Genomic DNA, 27,382 nt, shown 5'->3' with positions numbered 1-27,382 from the left:
GTAAGTGCTGGGACAACAGGAGAGAAGGTTAGTGAGAAAATGGAAGGAAGCAAGATTCATTGAACTAAAAGGTGATAGGATCATGTACTGGAATTCAGGACTTAAAATTGATAAACAGTTGAATAAATTGTTAAGGAGCCTTAAAGATTGAATATGTTTAACTGTACAGGTTATTTTTGTAAATTTCAGTATTATTTATTTATTTATTTATTCTATCTAATATAAATAAAATAAAGAGTTTGATTGTGTTTGTCTGTCTGTCTGTTTGTGTGCGGCCTGGGGAAAAGACGAGTTGACCGAGAGTTACGAAATTTTGGTCACGGATACCTTGGTTCAGGCCCCAGACAGCGTGAAACGATTTTGTCAAAATTCGAACCAGAGGATCTCAGGGGGGCATTTACCGGGACATGTAAAAGTAGAAAATGACCGAAATTAGTGTCGAATTCATAGTTTTTGAGGTCGCTGAGATCAATGGTGAAACTCCCATCGCCTTAACTTCCAAATTTACCCTATTCGGCTGCGGGCCGGGGGTCACCAGGGGGAAGGAATACCGAGACATGTAAAAGTAATCCAAAATGACCGAGCCCAAAATGACCGAGCCCAAAATGGCCGATATTAGTATCAAATCCATAGTTTTCGCGGTCGCTGAAATGAATGGTGATACTTCCACAGGCGTTGACTTCCAAATACATCCCTCATGCGAAGAATGAGCATTTTACTATTTATTTAGTATTCATATTTAAGAGTTATTCGTAAGGTTATTTTGTAAATTAGATATGTATGTATATGTTGTCAACAGGGAGGGAAAGAGAATTAGATAATTTTGTTTCTATTTTATATTCTGGTTTTGTGATTGAAGGAGATTGGCTGAAGTAGCTTGTTGTAGCCAATCAGCATTTAGGCATTGTTTCGCTGTCTCTTATATATATATAATCTGTCATTACCTGGGTGTTCATAGTGTCTGATGAATCCAAGTGGATAGTTGGTGAAACTGTTACACCTTAGTTTTTACAATAGCTTTGTTCAAGCGAGTAGTTTTACTCGGATTTAAGTCTACTAAAAACAAAGCTTCTACAATGGAAAAGATTACTTATCATTGAAATGTACTTATTCTTATCTCTTAATGATGCACCTATTAGTTCAACACCTTATTTTCGGCATTCTGTTCGCGTCACCTTGTGACTGAATTATGAAATTCTTGCTTTACCTACTACTGTAAAAGTAAGTTCAAAACTAATTTCGAAACGTACGTACCGCTTTTCCCTAATATTTGGTTTCTAATAAACTGGATGGTATTACCATAGTTAATGCTTAATGCAAAATTTAAGAACATTAAAATTCGTCGTTCTTTCGAACGTACAGCCAATTAGCTCACAAGGTGGAAAATTCACAGAATTTGGCCACCTACGTCGAGGCATAAAGTCATGGCGTATTAGTTCTACTCGTGAACAATTATTTTTGTACACTTAAAATCAGGGTTATCTATGTGCTTAAAGCATGGAGGAGACTAATCCCAGCAATGGACTTATCAGATTTTTTTTTTTTTTTAATTTACATATTGCATTCTCGTTGCGGACAAACTCATTGCAATTTCGCATTTCTAATGACGTTATTATCTAGTTAAACTGACAAAGAACAGGAGATTTACATAACAGGATTACTATACCTTAAACACCTCCCAATTTGTATATATTTCGATCGCCTCCTGTTATCTTTACGAAAGACATTTAGGTAAAAATAAAAGCACAATAGATTATATAAGATAACTAGCAGCGTTCAACCCGCTTCGCTGCGGTCACCCCGGAACGCAATAAACTTTGTTACTTAGATAATTTTTACTTTTTCGCTTTCAAGTGATATGATAAAAACCATAGAAGATTGCAGTAAATGTTAACATTATATCGCCTGTCATTTATGTTAACCCGCCCCGCTTCGCTGCGGTCACCCCGGAAGTTTTCGCTTTCAAGTGATATGATAAAAACCATAGTATACTGCAGTAAATGTTAACATTATATCGCCTGTCATTTATGTTAACCCGCCGAGTTACACGGTCATGCGGGTTGCATATAAATACGTTTATTTTTACCTATGATGAACTAACAAAGGATTTGTACGTTATGGACACTTGAATGGTCAATTATCTCAAGACACTGGTAATTAAAAATTAAAGTGATATGATAAAAACCATCTAGGGTCCAAATCCTAATAACCCCCCAAAAATAAAAGAAATTGGTTCAGCCGTATTAGCGTGATGAGGTAACAAAGGATTTGTGCGTTCTCTTTTATATATATAGATGAAACAGGTAATACAGCATATTTTTATGCTTATTAGTTTTCCAATATGTTGATGCTTCGATATTAGGAGCTGAAATGGAAGGTGCTGTTTCCCAGGATCATCGACGGGTCTGTGGTAAAACGCTCACCTTTAGGTCGAAAGATCTCAAGTCTGATTCCAGGCTATAGGAATTTGTTTGGTCAACATTGTGCCCACATATTTTCTCCTAGGTTTTCCAGTTTCCTTCCACTAGCTCCATTTCATCAACTTTTCCTTTATTGTTTACGCCTAATTATCATTCGCCTCCATTAGGTTACAGAACCCAATCGAAGAAAACGGAACTGAAGATTTTATTAAATTACGTCTGTTCGTTGTCCAGTGTTGCAAGTTACGTACTCAAATATTTCTTTTCTTTCTTGTGACTGATAAACGTATCGAATTAACCCTTCATGAAATACAAAAACTATGATATCGGTGAAACAGCTTTAGGACTCGACGAAATTGTTTGTAAACGAATTGAAAGCTTCATAATCGTAACACTTAAGTTTAGAGCGATAAAGCATATTAGGAACTCAGAAAAGTCACGAAAGGGCATTCTACCTGTCTTACATCACAGCAATTTAGGTGAAACCTACGGATTACACAATGCACAGATGATGAGCGAGGATGATTTTCAACGAACTTAAAAAAGTTCGTTACTGAATTTTCTTTCTGCTTGTCTGTCTGTTACTTGCAAATTTTTCAATTTTGAGCCCTCCATAGAGCATCAAAAACTACTTGAGAAAGTGATGGAATTTTTCGTGTCACTCTTACCATTCGCGAGGTATTGGCCAAAAATTTTCGAATTTTGGAAGATTTAAGGAGCCATATCTCGGGAACCGTAAGTCATAAAGGGAGATCATATTTTGCGAATTTTTCCGAGAAAGAGGAGAAGGTGTGGATAAAAAAGATTCACATTTAGGAAAGATCAGTTATCCTTCCCGCTCCATCTCTCCATTCTTTTTAAATTCGTTCTGGCAATGTTCCTGGAGCATTCTCAACCGGTATTTTAATGTGTTATTTTTCTGGGTAGATTATTTAAGATTCTCTACTTCCTTTGACTGCTTTTGAAGTGTCTTAAATTGAATACTACTGGTTAAGTCCGACTTTCAACATATTTTCTTTTCAAATTATTAACGTTTGTGCTATGAGGCCTCAAAGTTGATTTTCCACATATTACTCAAACCCTATTTACTCACAAACAAAGCCTATTTTAACTTTTCTTCATGTAGTCTTTTAGCTAATTTTCGTAATTAGTATCACCTTCGAAATGCTGTAATCAAATTCTCCAATGTTCTGTATACATTTGTAGTTCCACCAAAATGCAATCGATTTACGCAGTGGTAAACATAGATAGATTTCACTGTAAATTATGTCAGAACTTGGCCGAGTAATTTTATGCACGTGCATTGTGCAATAGATTACCCCAACATCACTTAGGAAATTATTTTAAAAAGAAGTCCGAACAAAAATCTTCTTACTTTGACAGGAGTTTTCTTATGGTTCCTGTCACATTACTAAAAAAAGGTAGTAAATTTCCCAGAAAAAAGACCATAATGTTCAGTGCTCCTATTTCTATTTTTCTCTAATCCTAAATAGCTCGATAGTAACATTTGCGATGCAAAACTAAATCAAGAGCAAGGTCAGCTTGATAATAACGTGGCTTTACCGAAGTACTGATACCAGATGTATGCGTTTCATTAATCGAAATGGCGAGTGTAATCTGTCAGCAATGTCTAAACTTAATCTTCAAGTAGACCATAGGATGCAGTACTGTTATTTGGTTTACTCCCAATCTATTAATGGAATCCAACAGTGCATTCATGTAATGCATGGTTACTTACATCTAACTAACTAACTAACTCTATGGCCTATGGAACGCGGAGGTTCAATGCTGCGTTCACAAAAGCTTTCCATTGACTTCTACCGTTAGCCAACTGGATCCAATTTCTACTTTGTACTCCTACTTCTGCGAGATCTATCTTAATATTGTCTTCCCATCTGCGCCTAGGTCTTCCTAATGGTCGTTTTCCGATTGGTCTTCCAGTTAAAATTTTGAAAGCATTCCTACTTTTTCCATTCTGGATACATGACCTGCTCACCTAAGCCTCCTAGATTTGATGACCCTAACAATGTTTGATAAACGATAAAATTACGCAGTTCTTCGTTATGAAGTTTCCGCCATTCGCCATTCCCGTTCCTCTTGGGTCCGAATATTGGTCTCAGGATTTTGTTCTCAAATACTTTCAGTCTATATTCTTCCCTCAAAGTAAGCGACCATGTTTCACAACCATACAGAACAACAGGCATAATTATCGTTTTATATATTTTAAGTTTCAAATTCCTCGACAGAATTCGGGACGACAAGAGATTTTGAACTGAATAATAACACGAATTCCCTGCTTTTAGTCGACATTTAATTTCTTCGTGAATATGCTTTTCGTCTGTTGATATTGATCCTAGATATTTGAAAGCATCCACTTTATTAAAAGTATTATTCGATATTTTAACGCATCCATAATTTGTCTTATTACGATCCCTAATTTCCATGTATTTAGTTTTCTCTGCATTTACTTCTAAACCCATGTCCCTGCAAGCGTTTAAGAAGACCTCTGCATTTCTTTCTATAGTTCTCCTATCATAAACTAAATACATGGAAGTGCGTCGGGACCGTAATACGGCAAATTGTGGAGGCGTTAAAATATTAAATAATGCTTTTGATAAAGTAGATACTTTCAAATATTTAGGATCAATATTAACAGACGAAAATCATATTCACGAAGAAATTAAATGTGGACTAAAAGCAGGGAATTCGTGTTACTATTCGGTTCAAAATCTCTTGTCGTCGCGAATTCTGTCGAGGAATTTGAAGCTTAAAATATATAAAACGATAATCATGCCTGTTGTTCTGTATGGTTGTGAAACATGGTCGCTTACTCTGAGGGAAGAACATAGACTGAAAGTATTTGAGAACAGGATCCTGAGAAGAATATTCGGACCCAAGAGGAACGAGAATGGGGAATGGCGGAAGCTTCATAACGAGGAACTACATAGTTTATACGGTTTACCCAACATTGTTAGGGTCGTCAAGTCTAGGAGGCTTAGGTGGGCAGGTCATGTAGCTAGAATGGAAGAAAGTAGAAACGCTTTCAAAGTCTTGACTGGTAGACCCATAGGAAAACGACCATTAGGAAGACCTAGGCGCAGATGGGAGGACAATATTAAGATGGATCTCGCAGAGATAGGAATACAAAGTAGAAACTGGATGCAATTAGCTAAGGATAGAAGTCAGTGGAGAGCTTTTGTGAACGCGGCACTGAACCTCCGGGTTCCATAGGCCATAGAGTTAGTTAGTTAGTTTAGTTCTCCTATCATTAACTATTAAATTTACATCATCAGCATACGCCATAATCAGGTGAGCACCATTCAACTCTAGGCCCTGGTTGCTATCTTTGATTTTCCTTATAGCATATTCCAAACTAAAGTTGAATAATAATGGCGACAGCGCATCTCCTTGTTTCAGGCCATTCTCGACGTGGAAGCTCGTGAAAAAGAATTTTCCTAACCAGACTTTACTTTGAGATTTATTTAAACATATCTTAATTAATCTAACCACCTTTTCGGTATTCCAAATTCTGTAAGGATGTTGTACAATGTCTCTCTCCTGAGTCGTTCATTTAACACCAATCCAAATCTCAATGATAATCAAACGGAGAAGTTATTGGGGCCTCTACTCTTACACGACATCATTACATATAATTTCATAAATATCGCCAGCAATGCCATCTGAAACTGTGAAAATTCCTACGTCATGAGCTATCCTGTTTCAAGTTATAAGTTGCTAACGAAACTTAATGTGAATGAATAACAGCTTTGCTTGCCCAGCTCAATTGACTGATAATATACATAATACAGCCTGCGGAAAAATAATGTCATATATCGTCGGCGCTCAGACAGAAGTCACTAAATCCAAAAACATACGAATGGAGTTAGGTACTTCTTCCAGTACGATAACGATATACAAGGTGAAATACACGAAATTCTTACATTGTCAGGCTAGATGTAGCAGGTGAAATTGTGATGCTAAGCGTGGTTATCCTTAGCATAACAATGCCATCTGCTACATCCAGCCTCATAATACGTATCAGAAAGTCGTATATTTCACCTTGTATATCGTCCTTGTACTGGAAGAAGTACCTAACTCCATCCGCATGTTTTTGGAGTTAGTGACTTCTGCTTGAACGCTGACGATATTTTCAAGAAATATATAGAATGAATGAAAAAATCGGTTAAAATATATAGACAAAAAAAATGCGCCTTTCAGAGGTAAAATGCTCCGAAAAGCATACTAACAAAAATAATAAATCTGTTTGAAATTTATGGGACCTAGCTCAAGTCGAGAAATTCCAAACAATTGGTAGAAACTTTAATACTCCTTTAAGCAATCAGAACAATTTATTATTTATAATTTTGAATAAATGAATATATTTTTGGTTTTCAACGCACAAATTTATTGACTTGTACGAAATAGAAGTTCTACCTGAATAATGAGGTTTCAAAGGTAAAGGAGGGCCTACAAAATGAAGTTTTAGAATATAAGATTAGATATTGACAAAGATTTCAAGCAGTTACTAAACTTACTCTTATCAAATTCGTTGTGCAGATCTACACACCAACATTTAGATACAGTTTATGTACTGTACTATTTTGTTTAAAATTTTTGGCACGATTTGAGTTAGCTCCCATAGTTTTCAAACTATAGCGTTTTAAACATTAACTTATTTACAGTTTCGACAGCTTTGGAAAAACGCATGTTTTAAAAAACTCATGATCATTATAAATTTTCTTCTCGTATACGGAATAACAACTTCTGATTTTTTAAATTTTATATTCCATTCTTTATATAGGCACCAAGTACCAGAAATAGTACGATAAAACAGACCGTTAAAAGTCGTAAGATCCAGACTAAATTTTATAAGGCTGGCGAAAACTACAACTGTTACTTAGGCCTACCTGGAACACTGCAACCTACCTGGAATACTTCTTCTTCTTCTCTCATATGAGGTAAGAATGTGTTTGTAAAGTCGCTGATTAGTTGCTGAAGTCTGTTACCGTAATCCACACACTCAGTTACAGACCTGTTAGCTACTGAATACCCGTCTTTCACGAACTCCAAAACCTAGGTTTGATAAAGGATGAAAATAAATAAATTAATAAACATATGCTGATTCAACTACTGTTAATTAGTGATGTGGAACCGTTATACTTAATGTAATTAATTTCGGGGAAATCCAAATGAAATCGTCCAATGATGGTTGCTGACAAAATTTAGTTATTTATTAATTTTTTTTTTATCTGTTTGTACCACATTCGGGGAATCGAAAACGGGTATTCATTTATTTTTTAGCCGCGCAGGTTTTGTTGTAGCGGCCATTTTGTATAGGCGCCTGAGCGTATTTTGAACTTTTCAGAGGATTCCATTAAACGCTATAACTTTTTAGGTTTTAAAGATAATGAGTTCAAACCAAAACCATATAAAAGATAATAGAATGGACAATATTCTATGTTCTGTGCACATTGACGTGCTTTAGAACGTTCACAAAGAAAGCTCTGAACATTGAGGTTGGAAAACTAGAAATGGTCATTTTGGAATGCAATTTTACTCACTTGTTACTGCACGTCTATCGTCTATTTTGTGCAAATTTGGGAGTTTTCACTTGTGTCCTTCCTGAGATATTTGATGGTGAAAATACGATTTTCGAAAATTCACAATGTTTAAAAATTTCCAAAAAAAAAAAAAAAAAAAAAAATCAAGCATATGGTTCTCCAGATCTGAAACTTGTTTGGGACGCTGTCTACTATCTAGTCTCTATATAGACATTTATTTCGTTTCAAACTGAACATTCCAAAATGGCCATTTCTAAGTTTCCAACCTCAATGTTCTGACCTTTCTTTGTCGACGTTCTAAAGTACGTCTCAATGTGCACAGAACATAGAATGTTGTCCATTCAATTATCTTTCATATGGTTTTAATTTGAACTCATTATCTTTAAAACCTAAAAAGTTACAGCGTTTAACGGATCCTGTGAAAAGTTCAAAACACGCACAATCACCTATACAAAATGGCCGCTACACACAAACCTGCGCGGCTAAAGAATAAATGAATACCCGTTTCCAGCTCCTCAAATGTGGTACAAACTTAGGTAAAAAAATTTAAAAAGTAAATAAATTTTGTCAGCAACCTTTGACCTGGAAATTGATTGATTTCATTTGGACTGCCCCTTCCCCAAGTTTCAAAACACTCAAAAAACTCAAGCAATTAGATTAAAAAAAAAAAAAAAAGAAAACTCTGACGGAGAAGAACATGGCAATGAACATATTTGTAAATCAATTTTTTAGAAAAGAAAATATTCAGCACTGCTTCAAAAAAGAAAGAAAAAAAGGAAATTCGGTTAGAATCTCGTGTTCTTAAGATACATGTACATCTCGCTGCACTACTTCAATATCAATATATCTTTAAAAACATAAATGCGAGAACACGTTTATTTATTTGGGAAACTGAGCTTTAGATATGTTGTTCATATTCAAGTATTCTCATTCTATGCAATTAGTATTTAAGTACAAAGTCACATCTTTTAAATTGTATGGGTGTTGAATTAGATCTACCCATTCGCTATAAGTAATTTAGAAATATATTACCAGGTCTTTCCAAAAGCATTCAGAACTTCAGATCTTCCATTTTGATATTTAACATGTCCCATCTTTCCTTCGAGTCCTTCATTGATTAAGTTACAAAATAATGCAAATGGACGATTCCACTAAGCTTTTAGTCTAAATACTGAAAATGTTGAACATAGAAATGAAGATCCTGAGAGATTCGATTAATTTCACTATATTTCTAGGATTTAAGAAAACTGCAAATTTCTGCATAAAAATGACACAATCACTAAATGAATTATGACCTGTTAGAACTAAACCATAATTCAATTATTCAAAGTTTTATTTATTTATTTATTTACTATTTTAAGTATTATAAATAAAATTTCAATGATCATATCCTGCCTTTTGATATATTGATATTTCAGAATTAAGCTCATCATTCACAAGAAACTGGAAAACATTAATACATACAACTTTCAAAAGAGTTCACGTGAAAAAGGGCGGAGCTAACTACCAACCTATGAAGGACTCTAGCGGACCAGGTGGCACATGTTCAACTAACTGATTATGCTTAGTCAGCACATAAACTCCCAACACAATAACATAGTATTTATGGCTTCGAGAACCGGAATTTTACCCACTGGAGCACTTCAATTGCCCCCACAACACTGAGTCAGCAAATGCTGAAGATTTTAACGTTAGCCAATGTCAGCAGCTATATTTCTGTGTTACCACCGACAACCGACAAACAGGACCACACAAACCAAAGATGATTGGGGTTAACAGTTTGGTTTACACAGAAATATAGCTGCTGACATTAGCTAACGTTAAAATCTTCAGCATTACCGTAAATACCTGCTATCATTGGAAGTAACTTAGTACAAACTGAGCAGCTTTCATGTGCTATGGATTTAGCTGAACTCTTTGACTTGATCTTCTAGTTAACAGTTTTTATACCGAAAAAGAGAAGAAAAAAAAAAGATAATAGGGTTATTACTGCAACTTCTAAAACTATGTTATAAAACACAACTTGTAACTCAGGGCACCTATCTGAAAATCCAGAGGAAGCCAAAAGTTATTTTTCAACAAGCAATGAGAAAATCAAATGGTAATCTTAGTCAAACTTGCAACACGTACAAGTCAGAAGGCGTCACTCCAGTGCCTCAGTGCCTGTTTGTATAAGTAGCCATTTTGAAAATGGACATAAGTTAACACTTTCCTGGCGATGGTATTCAATAATTCATCAACATTACACAAAGTGTTCGATTAGACAGACACAACTTACGGGACATTCGAAAAAAAAAAAAAAAAATCTTCCAAGGCTAGTTTCTCTCTCTCTCTCTTTTTGTATGTGTGTGCGTGTTAAATAACTGTCACAACCAAAACTAATATTAATGTATGTTCTACAGCACCAGAACACATGAGGCACTATAAAATAGAGTGCTGAGGTTTCTGTATTATTATTTTCAGCTCAGAAATGTCCTAACCATGTTATGACGTCATCAAATCACCACGAGGCATTTCCAGTTGACAATAATATGTCCAAACCTTATATCACTCTCTCTTATAATATTCTAGTGTTCTAAGACGCTGCACTATCTAAATTTTTGTATTACCTTTTGTTTTTACTGTTATTTTGGGAAATGTAGAATAGTGTGAACATTCGTCACCACATGGCCGTGCAGCGACGCCACTTTCTAACACTAATACTTAAAAACTTAGAATTTAGAACATGTTTTAAGTTTTCTAATGTTCCTGCTGAAACTCCACTACTTTATCTATAATATTTGTTCAAACAAACAATTCTAATTTTGAAAAAATAGTATAATTTACATAAAATTTTACAGACCTAACGCCAAAACGATGCACACAAGACACAAGTTAGAACCTCAATAAACTAAAACGCTCATGCGCAGAAGACTTCCCGAGCCACTCATTGGCTGCCCCTATCTAACGTGATTCAGACAATGGCAATGATGTCATAACGTACGAGAGGAAGAGTCCGCCATCTTGAATTCTTCCGTATAAGAAATACTGTGAGATAAACAAACATATAATATTACAAGAATTCTAGTAAACATATTTACGGATATTGCACGTGATTTCCTTTGTATGTAGCATTGTGATTCATACAGCGAAGAATGCGTTTAACGGCATTGAAGTTAGTAACGTGTAATAAGATCCCTGTTGCTTGATTGTCTTCGAAATGTATGTTTCTTTTCCTTTTTTTTCCTTCTTTTTATCCTTCGAGAAATTACCAAACTTTCTATGGCAAAACCAAACAATCATTCTTTTGTCTGGAATTCTAATCGTTTGATTTTGTAATTTCTGAAGAAAACCTTTAATGACATTTCAACTAAATCTCCAACAAACAGTAAATCAAAAGTCCAGTTACTTTTCTATCAAAAAAAAAGTAGCCTTTCTATTCTTAGGTTTTCTTTCTTTTTGTCCTATTATTATTATTACTGTTATAGAGACTACTACTCACGTAGATATGAATACTGGAGTCTATTTTGGGGAATACAGACATTATTTATTTATTTGTTTATTTACCCCCAACAGAGTACAAGCTCCAGATACAGAAGGCTTGCATAAGATACGTTTGTGAAAGGAGAAAAAGTATTCTTCTTTTCGGGGTTATATCTGAGGAAAGGTTAACTTTTAGCAAATGCATTGTTATTAATTCTTCTGCTAACGTATTCTTGGACTCAAAAGAGACAATATTCTAAATTATCTTACTTGTTTGTTTCATGCACTAGTCAGAACAAAGTTTTGCACACCATGGTACACTTTGAAGAGTGCTCGCTTCAAAATACATGATAAACTACTAGAAAATGTTTAAATGTCTTTATTAAAGTTGGTGTATATTTTATTTTTATTTTTATTATTATTATTATTATTATTATTATTATTATTATTATTATTATTAGTCTAATATATAAAATTGAAACTCATTGTGTGACTTTGTACCTCTTGAACCCCCCGACCAATCTCGATCAAATTTTCAACATAGACAAGGTTCGCACCTGGGGTGGTTTTTATCATTTCACTTTGACGAAGCAACGTAGGGGAGAGGTGCAACTTATCATTTCACTTTCATTCATATATATAAATGAAAGTGACTATCTTTGTGACTTAATAACTCTTCAACAACCCTACCGACGTCGATCAAATTTTCAAGATGAGGTTCGGGTCTGGGATGGTTTTTATTATTTTATTTTGACGGTGAAACTTAGGGGAAAGGGAGGAGGGAAGATATTTAAAAATGATCGAAAATGACCGATATTAGTGTTAAATTTATAGTTTTCGGTGTCGCTAAGACGAACAGTGACACTTTCGATTCTGGTTAAATCCAAATTCAGCCCCACAACTTGGAGGAGGAGGAGATGTATAAAAATGATCGAAAATGACCGATATTAGTACCAAATCCAGAGTTTTCGGGGCCGCTGAGATGAACATTAACACTTCCGATGCCGTTTAAATCCAAACTTAGCCTTCATTGTCCTTTATGTCCAAAATGAAACGTATTCTCCCCGTGCGAAAAACGGGTATTCATCTAGTTCCCTATAATTCTATCTACTATAATGCATAATGCACACTTTGTGAGGTAAAATCACCACATAATACAAGAGATTATTTGGGAAAGTCGTTGGTATTACGTATTTAAGAAGGTGCTTGATAGGACTATAAAATTCCAAAACTATTGCTCTAAGTGCATTTAAGTGAACCTGTCAGAACTCTAACTAATTACAATCCCTTTGGATTAAAACTAATTGTCACAGTGTTAAGTGCCCATTTACTCATCAATGAAGACAATAAAGTAATATATATATATATATATATATATTAATTTTTAGAAATTTAGTTGATATATACAATGACAGTGTCCTATGATAGTTTAAAGAAATATTTCGTAGTAACTACATTTTCTCCATTTCATTTGTTTATGAATTATACATATTTTATTATTACTTGTTTGTTTCCGTTCTTTTGTCATTTCTGAATTTTGTGCTATATAAAATAGTATTTGGTACCCAACAGTTCTGTCGGTCTTTAATAACAAAAAGTGCTTTACCAACAGTAGCAATAACCTGTCTTCAACGCTCGGGCAGATGGATCTCACGATGGTACAACTCAACGGAACGTTAAAATGAAATCTTCGAGTTTTACGTCCCACACTTATGCCGGCTAGACTAAAGGAGACGATGATGTTGAAAAATGAATGAAATAGTGGAATAAAGAAACTGGGAGGAAACGAAAGAACCCCGAGAAAACTCACACACATGGTGTTTGGTGCTTGTCCACCACAAAGCTCACTTGGCGCAAGCTGGGATCGAATTAAGGACCCCATGCACCAGAAGTGAACGCTCTATTACTGAGCCACCGCGGCCTCTCAGTGGAACGTGAATCAAAGAAATGGTTAATGCAAAAACGCTCGTTATTAAGATAATCCTTATACTATCCTACGATCCTTATACTATAATCCAATGTGGTTAAGAAGTGCTAATGCAGCCCTCATATTTCCCGGACAATGCACCGACGTATTCGTTAGGCAGCTATGTGCAAGTACGACGATTCCGAACCTTCGACAATGTGACTCGCATGCTTAACCCTTTATTGGCTTTTTGGAATTGAGTGGAGAGAAAATTGAAAACATGTCTATGGGGTATCTCAAGCAAAATAACACTTCTGCGATTCACGGTTTTCAATTTTTCATGTATACAATATCCCGAGAAGTCCAACAAGCACAAAGCATACTCTTTTGTTGATACAGCAATGGTTTTGGTTGTTTGGGAAGAGACATGTAGCTTGGAAATTTTCCTTGGACGACAAACATTGATATTTGGGTCCCCGTGGAAAATATGAAGTTGGGCCCTCCTTTTAAAAGATGAAATTTGGGCCCCTTAGAATACAAAACCTTAGTAAACATTTTTACTACTACTAGGAGGTCCAGTTGCCGTTTTACTAAAGTAGGGCTCAGAATGAATTTTTGATTTATCTTAGGGAAATATATCTTTTTCATATGATGGGGTATCAGCAGCATTTTAAACTATTTTCAGTTCTTTTGGAAATGGTATAGTGGAGACTATTCCATGTTTTACAAGTAAAATTAAAAGGATAATATTTGACACAACTTAACGCCTTGTGAATGTATAAATTATTTTTGGAGGTCTTACATAATAGACACTTTACTGAAATGGGCTCAGATCACACCTTTGCTTCATTTGTTGTTTTTTCGACCGCGGAAAGAGAAGAAAGTATGGTGATTGTGGAAGAGGAAAGAAAGAAAGAAAAAACGAATTTCAACGGATTTACAAGTTTTATAGCCCATACATACCGAAAAAGTGTTACATAATAATCCTATACTATGGTATGAATTGTTTCTTTGAGAAAAATCGAGAAGGGGTAGTTAACTCTTGGAGGGTGAGTCTTTTTTTTTTTTTTTCGGACGATTATCTCAAAAACGATTCAGGTGATTTTGTTCATATTTCATAAATAAACAATTTCATTAATATTCCTATAATGTTGCGTAAATAGCTTCTATGGGAATATCAACAAGCAGTAGTTTACTCTCTCTTTTTTTTTTGGGGGGGGGACACTTTTTTTACCATTTTGTGAAATACTTCTGCGATTTTGTTACTTTATTTACAAATATTCCATTAATAACACTAACAAATAGCATAAGTCATTTTCTTATGGAAAAATCCACAAGGGGTAGTGAAGTTTTGGGGATGAGTTTTCTTTGGGCGAAATTTTCCGAAAATGCCTTATAATTTTGTTCGTATTGGAGCGAAAGACTTTAATGTCATGGTACGTACCTTTTATTTTTTATTTTTATTTATTTTATCTTTATTTTATTTATTTATTTTTGAAGTAGTAAACCTATTTTATGCTTCATTTATACATTTATGTTCGTATAGTACCATATAGAGTACGAAAGGGCCTATCCGACTGCCACAAGGACCAAACTGTGTCACGTGATCAAGCCAAAAGTCACGTTGCATGCTAAATCGAGTCTGGATATCCCAAATCTAGATGTGAGATATTTCAAGGATGTAAACTCCGCGTGGGGCGCCCTGGCTAATTCGAAGAAGGTGCATATACTTTATCATTATTATTTATTTTACTCAGACAACTTGTTTTTCAGACAATGTTTCATCCATAGTTACCTTACCGTTATTCGTCATTTTTAAGCTCTTCATTATATCTTTGCAATAAGCTTTCAATTAGCCATCTCCTTATTATAGTTTCTGAGATATGTGTACTACTTCATTTTTTTCATTGATTTTCTATTGGCATTAATGTTAATGTTTCGTGATTTTTGACTATGTTTAGGACAATTTGCTTTTGGAATATAGAATCTACATAGTCTCTTCTACATTTGAGCTGAATTTTAGCCATCTCCCCCAAAAGTTTGATTACATCATTGCAACCGGATAGGACCTTTTACCTTGAAGCTCCCCCCTCCTCCTCGAACGGCAAAGAGCTTAAATAGAGAGGCAGGTGTTGCACATTATTCAACTTGGTGCTGCACATATTCCATTCTTAATGTGAAAAATAACACAAATTTTCTTTTCCATTTTTCTGCTAGTCGAAAGTCACTGAGCCCACAACAATACGTGTAACCCTATCGACAGCCAACGATAAAGTAGGCATCCAACACGGTTATCAATGTCAAGAAATGTCAGGGATAAGAGTTCCAAGACAAGAAAAAGAATTTTCACAATTGGACCTATACAACTCAGGAAAGTCTAAAATTCCACGTTTTTTTTTTTTTTTTTTTTTTTTTTTTTAAATCAAGACTCGTATATATCGATATATTATTATTACTTATTTTGCCTGTTGGCAGGTCCTGGGACTACTGAGTTTTTTTTTTTTCCCTAGATTTTGGTTTGGAAATCAATCTTCCACACTCTTTTAACTCCCATATTTCCTTCTACTTTTCAACGCTTCCATTACTTGTGTTCTTCTTCTTACTCCGCGTTTCCCTCCCAGCCCCCGCCAAGTGAGCTTTGTGGTGGACAAACACCGTGTGCGTGGGTTTCCTCGGGGTTTTCCCGTTTCCTCCCACTTTCTTCATTCCACCATTTCATTCATTCTTCATCATCACCGTCTCCTTTAGCCTAACCGGTATAACCGTGGGACGTAAAATTCAAAGATTTCATTTCATTTTTCCACGTTTCGCTTTCATCTTTCCCTCCCTGGCGATATGAAGAATACAATTTCTTCGCAAAATGTGTCCAATGCAATTGGCTATACTACGAAGCATGCTGGCTAATAGCGTCATCTTCTCTTCTACCTGTTTTACGTCATCCTTGTTTGTTACTCTCTCCGTCCATTTTATCTTTTCCCCCTTCCTCCAACATTATATTTCGAAGCTCTTTTCGTTTTTATTCTCTAACTTCCGTAATGTCCAAGTCTCTCAATTATATATTCCCATGGTCCATATATGAAGGGTAAGGGGACAAAACAAGGAATGTCACAAAACTGCATTTTCGAGAAAACGGTGTTTTAATATTGAAAAGAGCGTAAAATGAATAGGGTTAGTTAAATCTCTTGTCCTTTTTTACATGGACATTTCTAGATGTGCGCATGCATGGCATATGCAGTCAAATAGTACCAAGAGTCACCAACAGATAGGACAAAGCACCCGAAAAAGCACATACATGGACATTCCTTGTTTTTTCCCCTTACCCTTCATATAGCACCTGACCAGCCTCTTCCTTAGTCCAATGATATGCCTGCTAGTTAGGAGCGATCTTTTATTGTTAAATGCCTTTTTAGTTTTGGTCACCCTTGATCTGAACTCTTTGGTGCGATAAGCATCTTTCGTCAAAAGACTTCGCAGGTATTGGAAATGATCAAGTTCTTTGTTCTATTCTGATTCGTAAGGGCGTATTTCCACGGGATTGCTATAACACAACAAAAAGAAAAATAATGAAACTGACTCAAGTTAGTATTAAATGAAGGTGGTTACAAAAGTCTGAACTCAATAGTACTAATGTTTCCTCTTGCAGATATTATACACAACCGGTTGGATGACGTGTTTCCTACATTTAGATTGGAGGAAGGAAGTATATGGAATGATGAGATCTCAATCCACACTACCTCGATCACCAGATCTCAATTTTACATAAGGAATTTTGGAATCTGAAGCCTCTACTCTGAAAATTTCCGATATAGACCATCTCCCATCTTAGCAAGGCCTACTCTGAATCTTCACATGTTAAAGTTTTATTTATTTATTTATTTATTTTTTAATTATTGATTGATTTCTGCTTTACGTTACTATGCAACACCGAGGTTTTAACACTCGCCCATCGAAGATACTAGACATAACGCTTCCGACGAAGATAGGATCATTTCTGACTCCTAAATATTTTATTTGTTTTTTAAGGAGAATATAGTATTATTACTTGATTTCAAATTAATTTAAAGCTTGATATTGGTGATGAGCATATTGGTCTTCAGTGGCGGATATAGAAGGTAATAGGTGGGGAGCAGCCAGAACCCAGAATATGATAACTTACTATAAACTTTCAAAAATATAAATAATATTTTCACTTATTTTTTGTTACTCAAACAACTGAGGGACCTAGGCTCCCCGGCTCATCTAGACCCGCCACTGTTGGTCTTGGTCTACTTATCAAAATATGTCAGTTCCTTAGTTTGATGTTTACTCTGACAGGCAGTGTTACCAGTTCGTGAAGGGAAATTTCCCGTCCGTAGACATGAAATTTTGCAATATGATTCAATATTTGCCGCAAATAATTAATGTGCATAAACATACCCAGATATGCATATATATAAGTTGTACCATGCGTTTCCATTGGTGTCTATTTTTGAAGAAAATTATCTCGTATCCTACATATTTGGAAGGAGATATCCCGCATTCCCGCCACTGATATGAATTTCCCGGTTTGTCTTTTTTTTTTTTTTTTTTTTTTTGCCACCTGGCAAGACTGCTGACATGTTGGAGCGTCAGTGATAAATATGGCAACAAATCGGACAGTGTGAGATAGACAAGACAAATAAAATATTCTTCACGTAAACAGCGCAGACTGGGTCATTCAAGACCCATACAAAGAATTGTCTATTTGTGGCTGACAAATAAAGAATGTTAAGGTAATAAAAATGCTACTGCCTGGTACGTATGTTAAAAGAAGTATACCTAGGCAGATGACCGGAAAAAGGAAGAAGAAATAGAAAAAAAGTTAAAATAAAACATTTATGGGTCAAAAATGACTCGATCTCCATTGGGCGAGTGTTAAAGAACGGAACCTACTATTTACGTGGGCTGCGAACCACGCGGAGATTAGAACCTAGTGCAGTTGGCACGTGCGCAGACCATTACGCAATTAGTTTCGCAGATAACGCCATTTCTCACCACATTATGTCGCCTACAGAATGATACATTACAGGACTATAACATAAGTTCCGGACCATGTTACAAAATGAAAAGTACGGTGGAATATTTACGGAAGTATTTTCAGAATGGCGACAGACAAGTGAAGCACGTACAGCATAAAGGCAATGTTCTGCCCGTTATCCTCTTCACTGGTTCCTGACTTTAAATTCTGTATAATTACTACAGAGAGCGAGAGCGAGAGAGAGAGAGAGAGAGCAATATCAGCCAATAAAAGAAGATGAACTTTGAGCTCTGTGCTTAAAAGAAAGTTCGCTGATTACTTCATAAAGAGTTGACGAAAGCAAAACATTAATAATTCTAATTTCAAGAAGCAGGTACTTGAGAAAAAAAAAACAAAAAAAAAAAAAACATCCATGTTTGAATCTGAATGTAAGACGTCTGCTTACGTCTACTACCCACGCAAAGGAGTGGGTGACCTCAACTTCCGCATCACACAGTAGCGCATTAACTTCCCAGCTGTGACTGAATCCATACAAAATAAATATTATGGAATTGATGTCGGAACATCAAATACTACATTTTGAACCGTGCGATACCACAGAGCAAGCTGTTTATACCTAATCTCTTGTCTCGTCTTAGTCTAACCTTCCGCGTTTACATTACGCTAAATATTTTTCAATCATGGCGAAGTTTCAAATCCAGGACGCCGTGTTCATGGGCGCAAACATGGGCAGCCTCAAGCTCCTTTTCGAACTGTTACTTAGGCCGAGCGCTTTACTCTATACTACCTAAGGTACTATTATCGTGACCTGAGTTCAACATGATCCTAAAGAACATACAATACAAACAATAAAATAAACAAGAGTATAGCAACTCAAATTCTGCACGTTTGGTATACAGGGAGTCTACTGGAGTTCACTAGGATATTTCCAGTGTTTTGCTAGGAAAAATTTCAGTATATTATGGTAAACTAAAAAAAAAAAAAAAAAAAAAAAGTGAGTGCCACAACATAACAACTCTATGCTGATATTTAACAGCCTGTAAAATATATTGAAAATAAAAAGAAAGTTTTCTTCAACATTATAACAGGAAGAAATCGCAGAAGCTAGTGGGTTAAAATAAAATAAAATAAAAATAATAAAAAAGTAACTGTTTTCTGAACGTAATTTTTTCCAGAATGCCTGTCGTAATGCGCGCACACTTTTTTTGTTTGTTTGTTTGTTTTTTGTTTCCACTCATTCCTAGCAGCCAACCTTTTGGTCAATTGGTTCACTGTATTACATATGTACTGACTTTTTATTTCATTGGTATTACATTTAGTACAGAAAGCAATGTTAAGTACAGGACCAATTAGTTACAAATATCAAAGAATAAAATGTTTAATATTTATACTTAAAACATTTATATGTGCTGTATTGACACTTCAAAAATATTAAATGAATACAAAGTTAAAACATCCTAATTACACCTTCCAGTTTAACGTCCCACGTTATGTCCTTTAGGCTAAGGGAGACGAATGATTAAGGCAAGTGAACGGTGATGGAAGAATTGGTGAAATGAGAATGTGAAAGGAAAGCCACAGACACAATGTTGTCCACCATAAGCTTACTTGGCGGGGGATCGAACCAGGGACCCCATGCACTTTTCTGGTTACAACTTAACCCTTTTCTTGGCAAGGATACTTGTGTTGCTCAGAAAAAATACTGGATGCGACTTCCGTGCCATTATAAAATAATAGATAATTGCACATTTTAGTTACATGTTTTATTTAGACAAGGCTGTGATGTAATGTATCCCATAGGATACATTGCCAAAATAGGTAGTCAAAGAACGAAAAATGTTCAAAAAAATTATGTATCCCAAAGGATACATTGTCAAGAAAAGGGTTAACTATTTTTCTCAAGCTTCCATTTCTGCTTATGACGCTTCTGTTTTTTTTTTTTTTTTTTTTTTTTTTTTTTTTTTAACCTCAGAACAGCTTTTCGCTTCAGTTCCAGTTGTTTGGTCTCATCAGTTGCAAGTTTTTCAGTGGTTGGCCTGTTAACTCTATCGCCACTTACATCCCGAATGGGGGGTTACGATCTTGAAGGGTCTCAAAGAGAATTTTCACATTTCTCGAGTATTACTGAATAAATTCCAGTACTTCCAGTATCGATACAAATTCCCAGAATTTCCAATATCAATAGACATCCTGGTTTAAGAATACAACTAGAAATACTTTGTAGAATACGTGTGTCTTGTGAATGTTTTCACATGGTTTAGGACCCTTGTTCCGTATCATGCCTTTGACGGTTTTTCTTCATCTCAGACTTTCTAGATTTAGGATTTTAACTATCTACAGTATTACTTTTATTTTCAACAAGTTTCGCTAACATTCCTTCATTACATTTCCGTACCACCCAGCTAGTTTGCATGCTTCTCTACATCCACATTTCTAACGCTTCCAGTCGCTCCCTTCCAATGTTCACGTTTCTGCTCAGCACAGTATATTCGACACGAAATATTTTATGTGTCTTTTCTTTCTTCAATAACCTACAAAATACGCTTTTCTTGTTTGAAAGGTCTTTCTTTCGCCGCTGCTATTCTTGCATTTATTTCCAGTTCATAATTTACATCTTCAGTAACGATGCTACTAGACTCCTCAAACTATTCATGTGTTTCACCTGTTCCTCTCAAACTTCTATATTTGGTACAGTTCCCTTCATTCCAATCGCCATTGTTACCAGTCTTCGTAACATTTATTTTTATCCCATATTCATCAGAGCTTTCCTTAAATTTTTTAAACTTCTATAATTTTCGTTTCAGATTCCGCTCGTAAGTTTCTCAAAGAGATGGTTGGTTACCATCTCCTCATACTGGAATATATAAACATATTAAGGTGATTGTAAAGACTCAACTATCGTCAACAGATGGCAGTATGTTTCTCCTATTTTCCCAATGTACGAGGGTATTCCAAAACCTAAGGTCTTTTCAACGAACTTAAAAAGTTCGTTAGTGAATTATCTATGTCTGTGTGTGTCTGTCTGTCTGTTATTTGCGATTTTTTTTTCAATTTTGAGCCCTCCATTTGATAGAGCATCAAAAATTATCTGAGAAAGTGATGGGATCTTTCGCAGTTCTCTCACCGTCCCCGAGATATTGGACAAAAAAATGGCCGATTTCCGGAGATTTAAAGAGCCATATCTCGGGAACCATACATTATAGAGATATGATATAGATGTTGATCAATACCTAAGAGGATGGTGAACATTTTGGTACCAGATAATAACCGGTTACCACTGTCCAACTGGACACTGGTTTGGCCAGTGGCCACCAGTTAATATCGTACCACTGATACCATCCATCAACTGTAGCCTTCTTCGCCCACTCTCTTTCCTGCCAGGATACCCACTGGTACGTCCCCCATGATACAGTTCCTTCTTAGCCAATGTTCTCTTTCTCTTTTTAGCTACATCTAAAATTGTTCTTTAGCCCCCACAATTACTAACACCCTCTCATTTGTTTTCCACTCGTTCCAGATAATTCTCATCATTCTTCTCCACATACACATTTCGAAAGCTTCCAGTAGTTTTTCATCACTTTAAGTAATGTCCAAGTTTCTGACCAATACAGTACAATAATCTACATGAATAATTTTATATCTTTTAGTAAACTTTTTATTCAAGATCCCACAAAATAGTCTTTTCTTCCTCCTAAAGGCTTCTTTTACCATTCCTGTCCTTGCTTTTATTTCACGTTCACACTTCATATCATCACTAATAATACAACCCAGGTATCGAAAACTAGTCACCTGTTCTAATTTCTCCCTTCCTACATCTACACTTGTCACCGATCCCTTCGTTTCAATCAGAATGGCTTTTGTCTTTCTCATGTTTATATTCATCTCATATTCTTTACAGCCCTACCTCAAGTTTTCTAACGTTTTATTGGTTTTCTTTTAGATTCCACAACAAGTGCCATATCATCTGCAAACCGTACACAACTACTTATTCAACCTCCTACCGAAATGTCGCATTCATTATGTAGGCTCTTTTTCAAAATTTCTTCTAGATAGATGTTAAATAATGTTGGCAAGAGACATCCCTGTCCAACTCTCCTTCCAATTGCACTTTCCACTGTCATTTCCTCCCCTATTCTAACTCTTACTTGTTCGCTCATAAGTACGTTTCTGACGAGTCTTCGATTGTTCCATTGCAGACCAACCTTCCTTAGAACTCCCAGCAATTCCCAGTTTACACTGTCAAGACCCTTTTCTAAGATCAATTAATATAACATACATCTCTTTCCCTTTTTCTATAAACCATTCACTGACTACCCTTAAAAATCCAATTGCATCTCTTGTGCCCTTACCTCTATTAAACCAGAACTGTTCCTCCTCAACTTTTTTTATTTGCTCTTCCATATAACTTTCTGTTTAGTATTCGAAGCAAAATTTTTGCTGCATGCGATATGAGACTAATAGTTCTATAGTTCTCATATCTTTTTCGGTTCGATTTCTTAGCCATCGGTATCATGATCGACTTTAGAAAATATTTTGTCCACACTCCGTTTCATATACAGGGTGGCCCAAAAGGAGGTATACAGTCCCGTACTGATCAATTCATTGCTTTTTTATATGCTTTTTTATTGTTATCCATCAGGTAGACTTAGTTTGTTTATTATTTGTTCTTAATGTGTTTTTACTTACATCTTAAGCTCGGAAGTGCCGAAGCAAATAAACCCATAAGCTAGAATGTTATACTTGATCAATGCAGTGGTGTATACCTACTTTCGGGCCATCCTGTATTTCATTGCAGAGTCGGAACAATTAATTTTTCCCTTGTCTCGCATATTCTTAATGAGTTCAATTGGTATATTTATCTATCCCGGTTGCCTTTCTATTCTTAATCTCGGATATAACTTCTCCAAACTCATTCCGAAGAATACTAAACCCATCATCAGCCTCGCGTACTTCATTTTTTACTTCAACATTTAGGCCACACGGTCTATACCTATTCTCATGTAAGTCCTCAATATATTCTTTCCTAATAAAACTCCAACTGACCGAAGTAATATATATATATATATATATATATATATATATATATATATATATATATATATATATATATATATATATATATATATATGTGTGTGTGTGTGTGTTAATAGTAATATACTCTTAAAATATATATACTGCTTTGGTCAGTTGGAGTTTTATTAGCAATTTGGAATTTTCCGAAGCTACAATGAATAATTTACAAATATTCTTTCCATTTTCCTAAGACTTCACTTCTTTCGCTAACCATCTACTCATTCTTATTCTTTCCTGCCACCCCTCATTCTTTCCTATTCTTTCCTGCTTGTTTCCTCTGCAAATACATGGACTTCGCCTTCTTGTACATTTTATGTTTCCCAACTCTTTCTAATTCTTCTATTTTCTCACGATTCATTTCCTTTGTAAAACTCTTTTTTTGCTCTGTTTCCCTTCGTAACTTCTTGCTTAACTTCCTGTACATCTTTCTGCCCTCTTCTGTATCAACCTGTTTCAACGCCCTTCTTTCCCTCATTTTCTGCAACATCTGTTCTGTAACCCATGGTTTCTTAGACGTTTTGTGTTTGCGATAACCTACTGCTTATTCTGTAGTCTGTTGTATGTAAAGTTTAATATGCTATCACCGTTTGCTATTACCTGCACCTCTCTTTTCCTCGTTTGTCTACTTTTCATCGAATTTTTCCAAGAAAAGATTTCTTACTGCCTTGTTTTTCAACTTTTCATTATTCAACATCTTGTTGCCTACTTTTCTTCTGCCTACATTTTTCAGCTGAATATCCATTTCGGTCAGCACACGGTTATCATCAGAGAAAAAATGGACCCCGAGAATGATCCTCGTGTTATACAAGCTATTCCGATACTTGTCCTGAATCATAACATAGTCTATTTGATATCTTCGGCCATCTACTGAGGATTTCCATGTATACCTTCTTCTCTTGTGTTGAACCAAGTGTTTCCAATTACTGGTGAATTCTATCTACAGAAATTGACCAGTCCTTCTACCCTTTCATTTCTTTCGCTTAAACACCACCACCTTTGTGCCATTCGCCCGCAACTACATTAAAATCTCCTATTAACACTCTCGCTGTCAAACTCGCTTTGCGTGACTGTCACCGTGGGGCCAGGTGATCTTTCTTTTTTTTCTTCTTTTTTTTTTACCTTACCATAATCAGAGTGGTGCAATTTTTAATATATGTTGTTGTTTTGTCTTATTGGCCCTCTATTGGCGTCCCTGTGAAAGTGTCCACCCATGGTCCCAGATTGTAAATTTACATCCTGAGGCCACGTGTACCACCGGTGGACACTACATTTTTTGACATTGTTGTCTTCTCTGTTTAGTATAAAATAAAATTGCTAATCTTTGATCATTATAATTGTATACGTTCTTTACCGCTCAGTCAGACGTTCCCTGTCTAATGCACACCCAAGCAGGTTATAAGGACATGGAGGGATGTTTTCTTGTCATCGCAGGGACATCATCAAATACTGCCTGGCAACACTTATTTACTTTCAGTGATCTCAATCATTCAGTTCAAAATGTCCATAATAGAAGGTGATAAAATAACCGATGTTCTGATGGAATCAGAAAGTAAAAGTTGTAGTGATATTAGTTTTTTTTTTTTTTTTTTTTAATGATTAAGATGCTGATTCAGACCTTGTACTGGAAACTTAGACCATCGCGTGTGTTGGAGTGTAGAAGTCTGTTCAAGGTGCAAGGAAGATCTGCAACGTGACCCCTCGCAATGTTGGTGGTGTTGATTTCCTATAGTTGGTGATCAATTGAGGGGAAAATCTTTTTATGAGTGTTTTAGGTACTTTCTTGGTGATGATGACATATCCCTGAAATTTGGAAACCAAAATGTTTAAAATGTTGGATATTTTGTAGATTCGGCCATTGGGATCCCGATTTTCATTATCACTTACGTCAAACATAGCTACAAGCCGTTCAAATCGGTTCCTGCTCATCTCTTTGGACACTTTGTTCGCATATATGGATTTTCGTGACCAATAATCAGCTACTTTCGGATACTGAACTAAGCCCATCCACATTATAATGGCAAGAAAAGTTTTCATTTCTTGATCATTTGTATCTACCGAGCTCTGTCGTCTTGATTTTGTTTGTTGTGTCCTATTTGCCATAGAGAGCTTTTGATGAGCGTAACAGCTTGTTTTTGTTACTAATAGGAATATTTCACCATCACACTCATAAGGAGATCTTCCCCTCAGCTGATCACTAACTAGGGGATCAACAACAACATTGCGAGGGGTCATATTGCGGATTTTCCTTGCACTTTGAACAGACTTCCACACTCCAACACGCGCGATGGTTTCATTCACATCGTCCGACTCAGAACTAATAGTGTGGTCTGCAGCTGCTTCAGTATCATTTTCGGAAGATGTTTCCGAGGTTTCTGGTACAAAGTCTGGTTCAGCATGTATATCAATAGAACTTCCACTTTCTGATTTTATCAGAATATCGGTTATTTTAACACCTTCTATTGTTGGAATGTTCAACTGATTAGGATCACTGAAAGTAAGTAAAAGTGTTGCCAGGTAGTTTTTGATGATGTCCTTGCGATGACAACGAAAATATCCCTCCATGTCCTTACAACCTGCTTGAGCGTGCATTAGGCAAAGAATGTATGACTAAGCAGTAAAGAACGTATACAATTATAATGAATAAACATTAGCAACCACTTTTGTGCGTAAATCAATTAAACGTGTACCATTACAGCTTTTCAAAAATAAATAAATAAATAAATAATAATAAAATAAATCTAACTTTGTAAAATAAGTCAGTAGTTAAGAGCTTTTTTTAAACATGCAAAATAACATTAAATACTCCAGGAAGCCGTGAACCATTTTTATATGTTACATGTGGAGGTCATTTCTTCTAAAATACATACTCCATTTTACGCTATATGTGCCCGTTGGTAGAGCCCAAGGCCTCAAAGAGTAAAGGTTGCCTGTCCACCGGTGGTTCACGTGGTCCTCTGAAGTGAGTATGGTGTGACTACCGGTGATACACGTGGTCCTTTAAAGTGAGTATGGTGTGACCACCGGTGGTACTCGTGGCAGCGAGTGTGTTAAAATTATGCATGCACCTCTATGCGTCCTGCCTAAACTTTCCTCTATATTCTCATAATTTTCCTTTACTTCTTCAGCTGTGTGAGAAGTGATCAGGGTGTATGTCTATATCACCACTAGATCCCTCTTTTTTACTTTTAAGTCTTATTATAACTCTGTCATCAAGAAATTTTACTTCCAGTATCTTCTCTTTTAAGCGCTTACCAAGTACTATTCTTACACTATTATGACCACCCTTTTCATTACCCTACCCACTTCCATTTTCTATACTCTAAGCTTCTTCACTCCCTATTACCTTCCCATCTAACTTCACAAACTCCCACCAAGTCTAGATTATTTTGTTTCATTTCTTGTTTAAGATTTTTGAATTTTCCTCCCTGTAACATAGTACGTATGTTCCATGTCTCTATCCTAAAGCTTTTGCTCTTGCTTATCTTCCTTCTTTTAGCTATCTTCCCCACATTGTTACTCTCTCGTACAATAGTCCTTTCCAAAACATCCCCCTCCCAGAGATCAGAATGGGGGATACTTCGCCTCCAGAACTATATTTGGACCTGCCAAAGACTATTGTACATATGTTCTCTTTCTGCTGTCAGCAAACTAGGGAAAAACAGAGTGGTGGTTTCCCGTTGCCTTCCACCTTGCAATATTCCAGCCGTTGAAGTCACTCTGACCATGCCTGGGACTAATATCCAACTTACCGTACTAACCGCTATGATTTCCACGACTTAGCTACTGCAGAACTGCTGCCTTCTCCCAGAACACTCTTCGTCTGGCTACTCCATTTAGACCAATTCGGCATGGGTGGCCCTTCTGGTAGTGAACTACCGCCGACATAGCTCTAAATTTCACTGTAGCACGCAATCCTCCCCACCCGACACGTTCGTGCCTTCGTAAAGGTGGTGTTCGTCGGGGA

At 36.0% G+C, this 27,382-nt stretch overlaps 1 protein-coding gene across 1 annotated transcript in view; it reads right to left on the bottom strand.

Moving 5' to 3' along the window:
- The window catches only part of LOC145687936 (F-box/LRR-repeat protein 5-like), a 147,524-nt gene that overhangs the window by 24,652 nt on the left and 95,490 nt on the right, over positions 1-27,382 (bottom strand). The window contains exon 3 of the mRNA XM_081761506.1: positions 7,347-7,493. Coding sequence (XP_081617632.1) covers positions 7,347-7,493 — 147 coding nt within the window. The remainder of the gene's footprint in view (positions 1-7,346; positions 7,494-27,382) is intronic.

This window comes from Thermobia domestica, chromosome 6, assembly GCF_964235325.1.
Source record: "Thermobia domestica chromosome 6, izTheDome1.hap1.1, whole genome shotgun sequence".
Taxonomy (NCBI): domain Eukaryota; kingdom Metazoa; phylum Arthropoda; class Insecta; order Zygentoma; family Lepismatidae; genus Thermobia; species Thermobia domestica.
The sequence above is the reverse complement of the archived record's forward strand: the minus strand, read 5'-3'. Positions and strand labels throughout refer to the sequence as shown.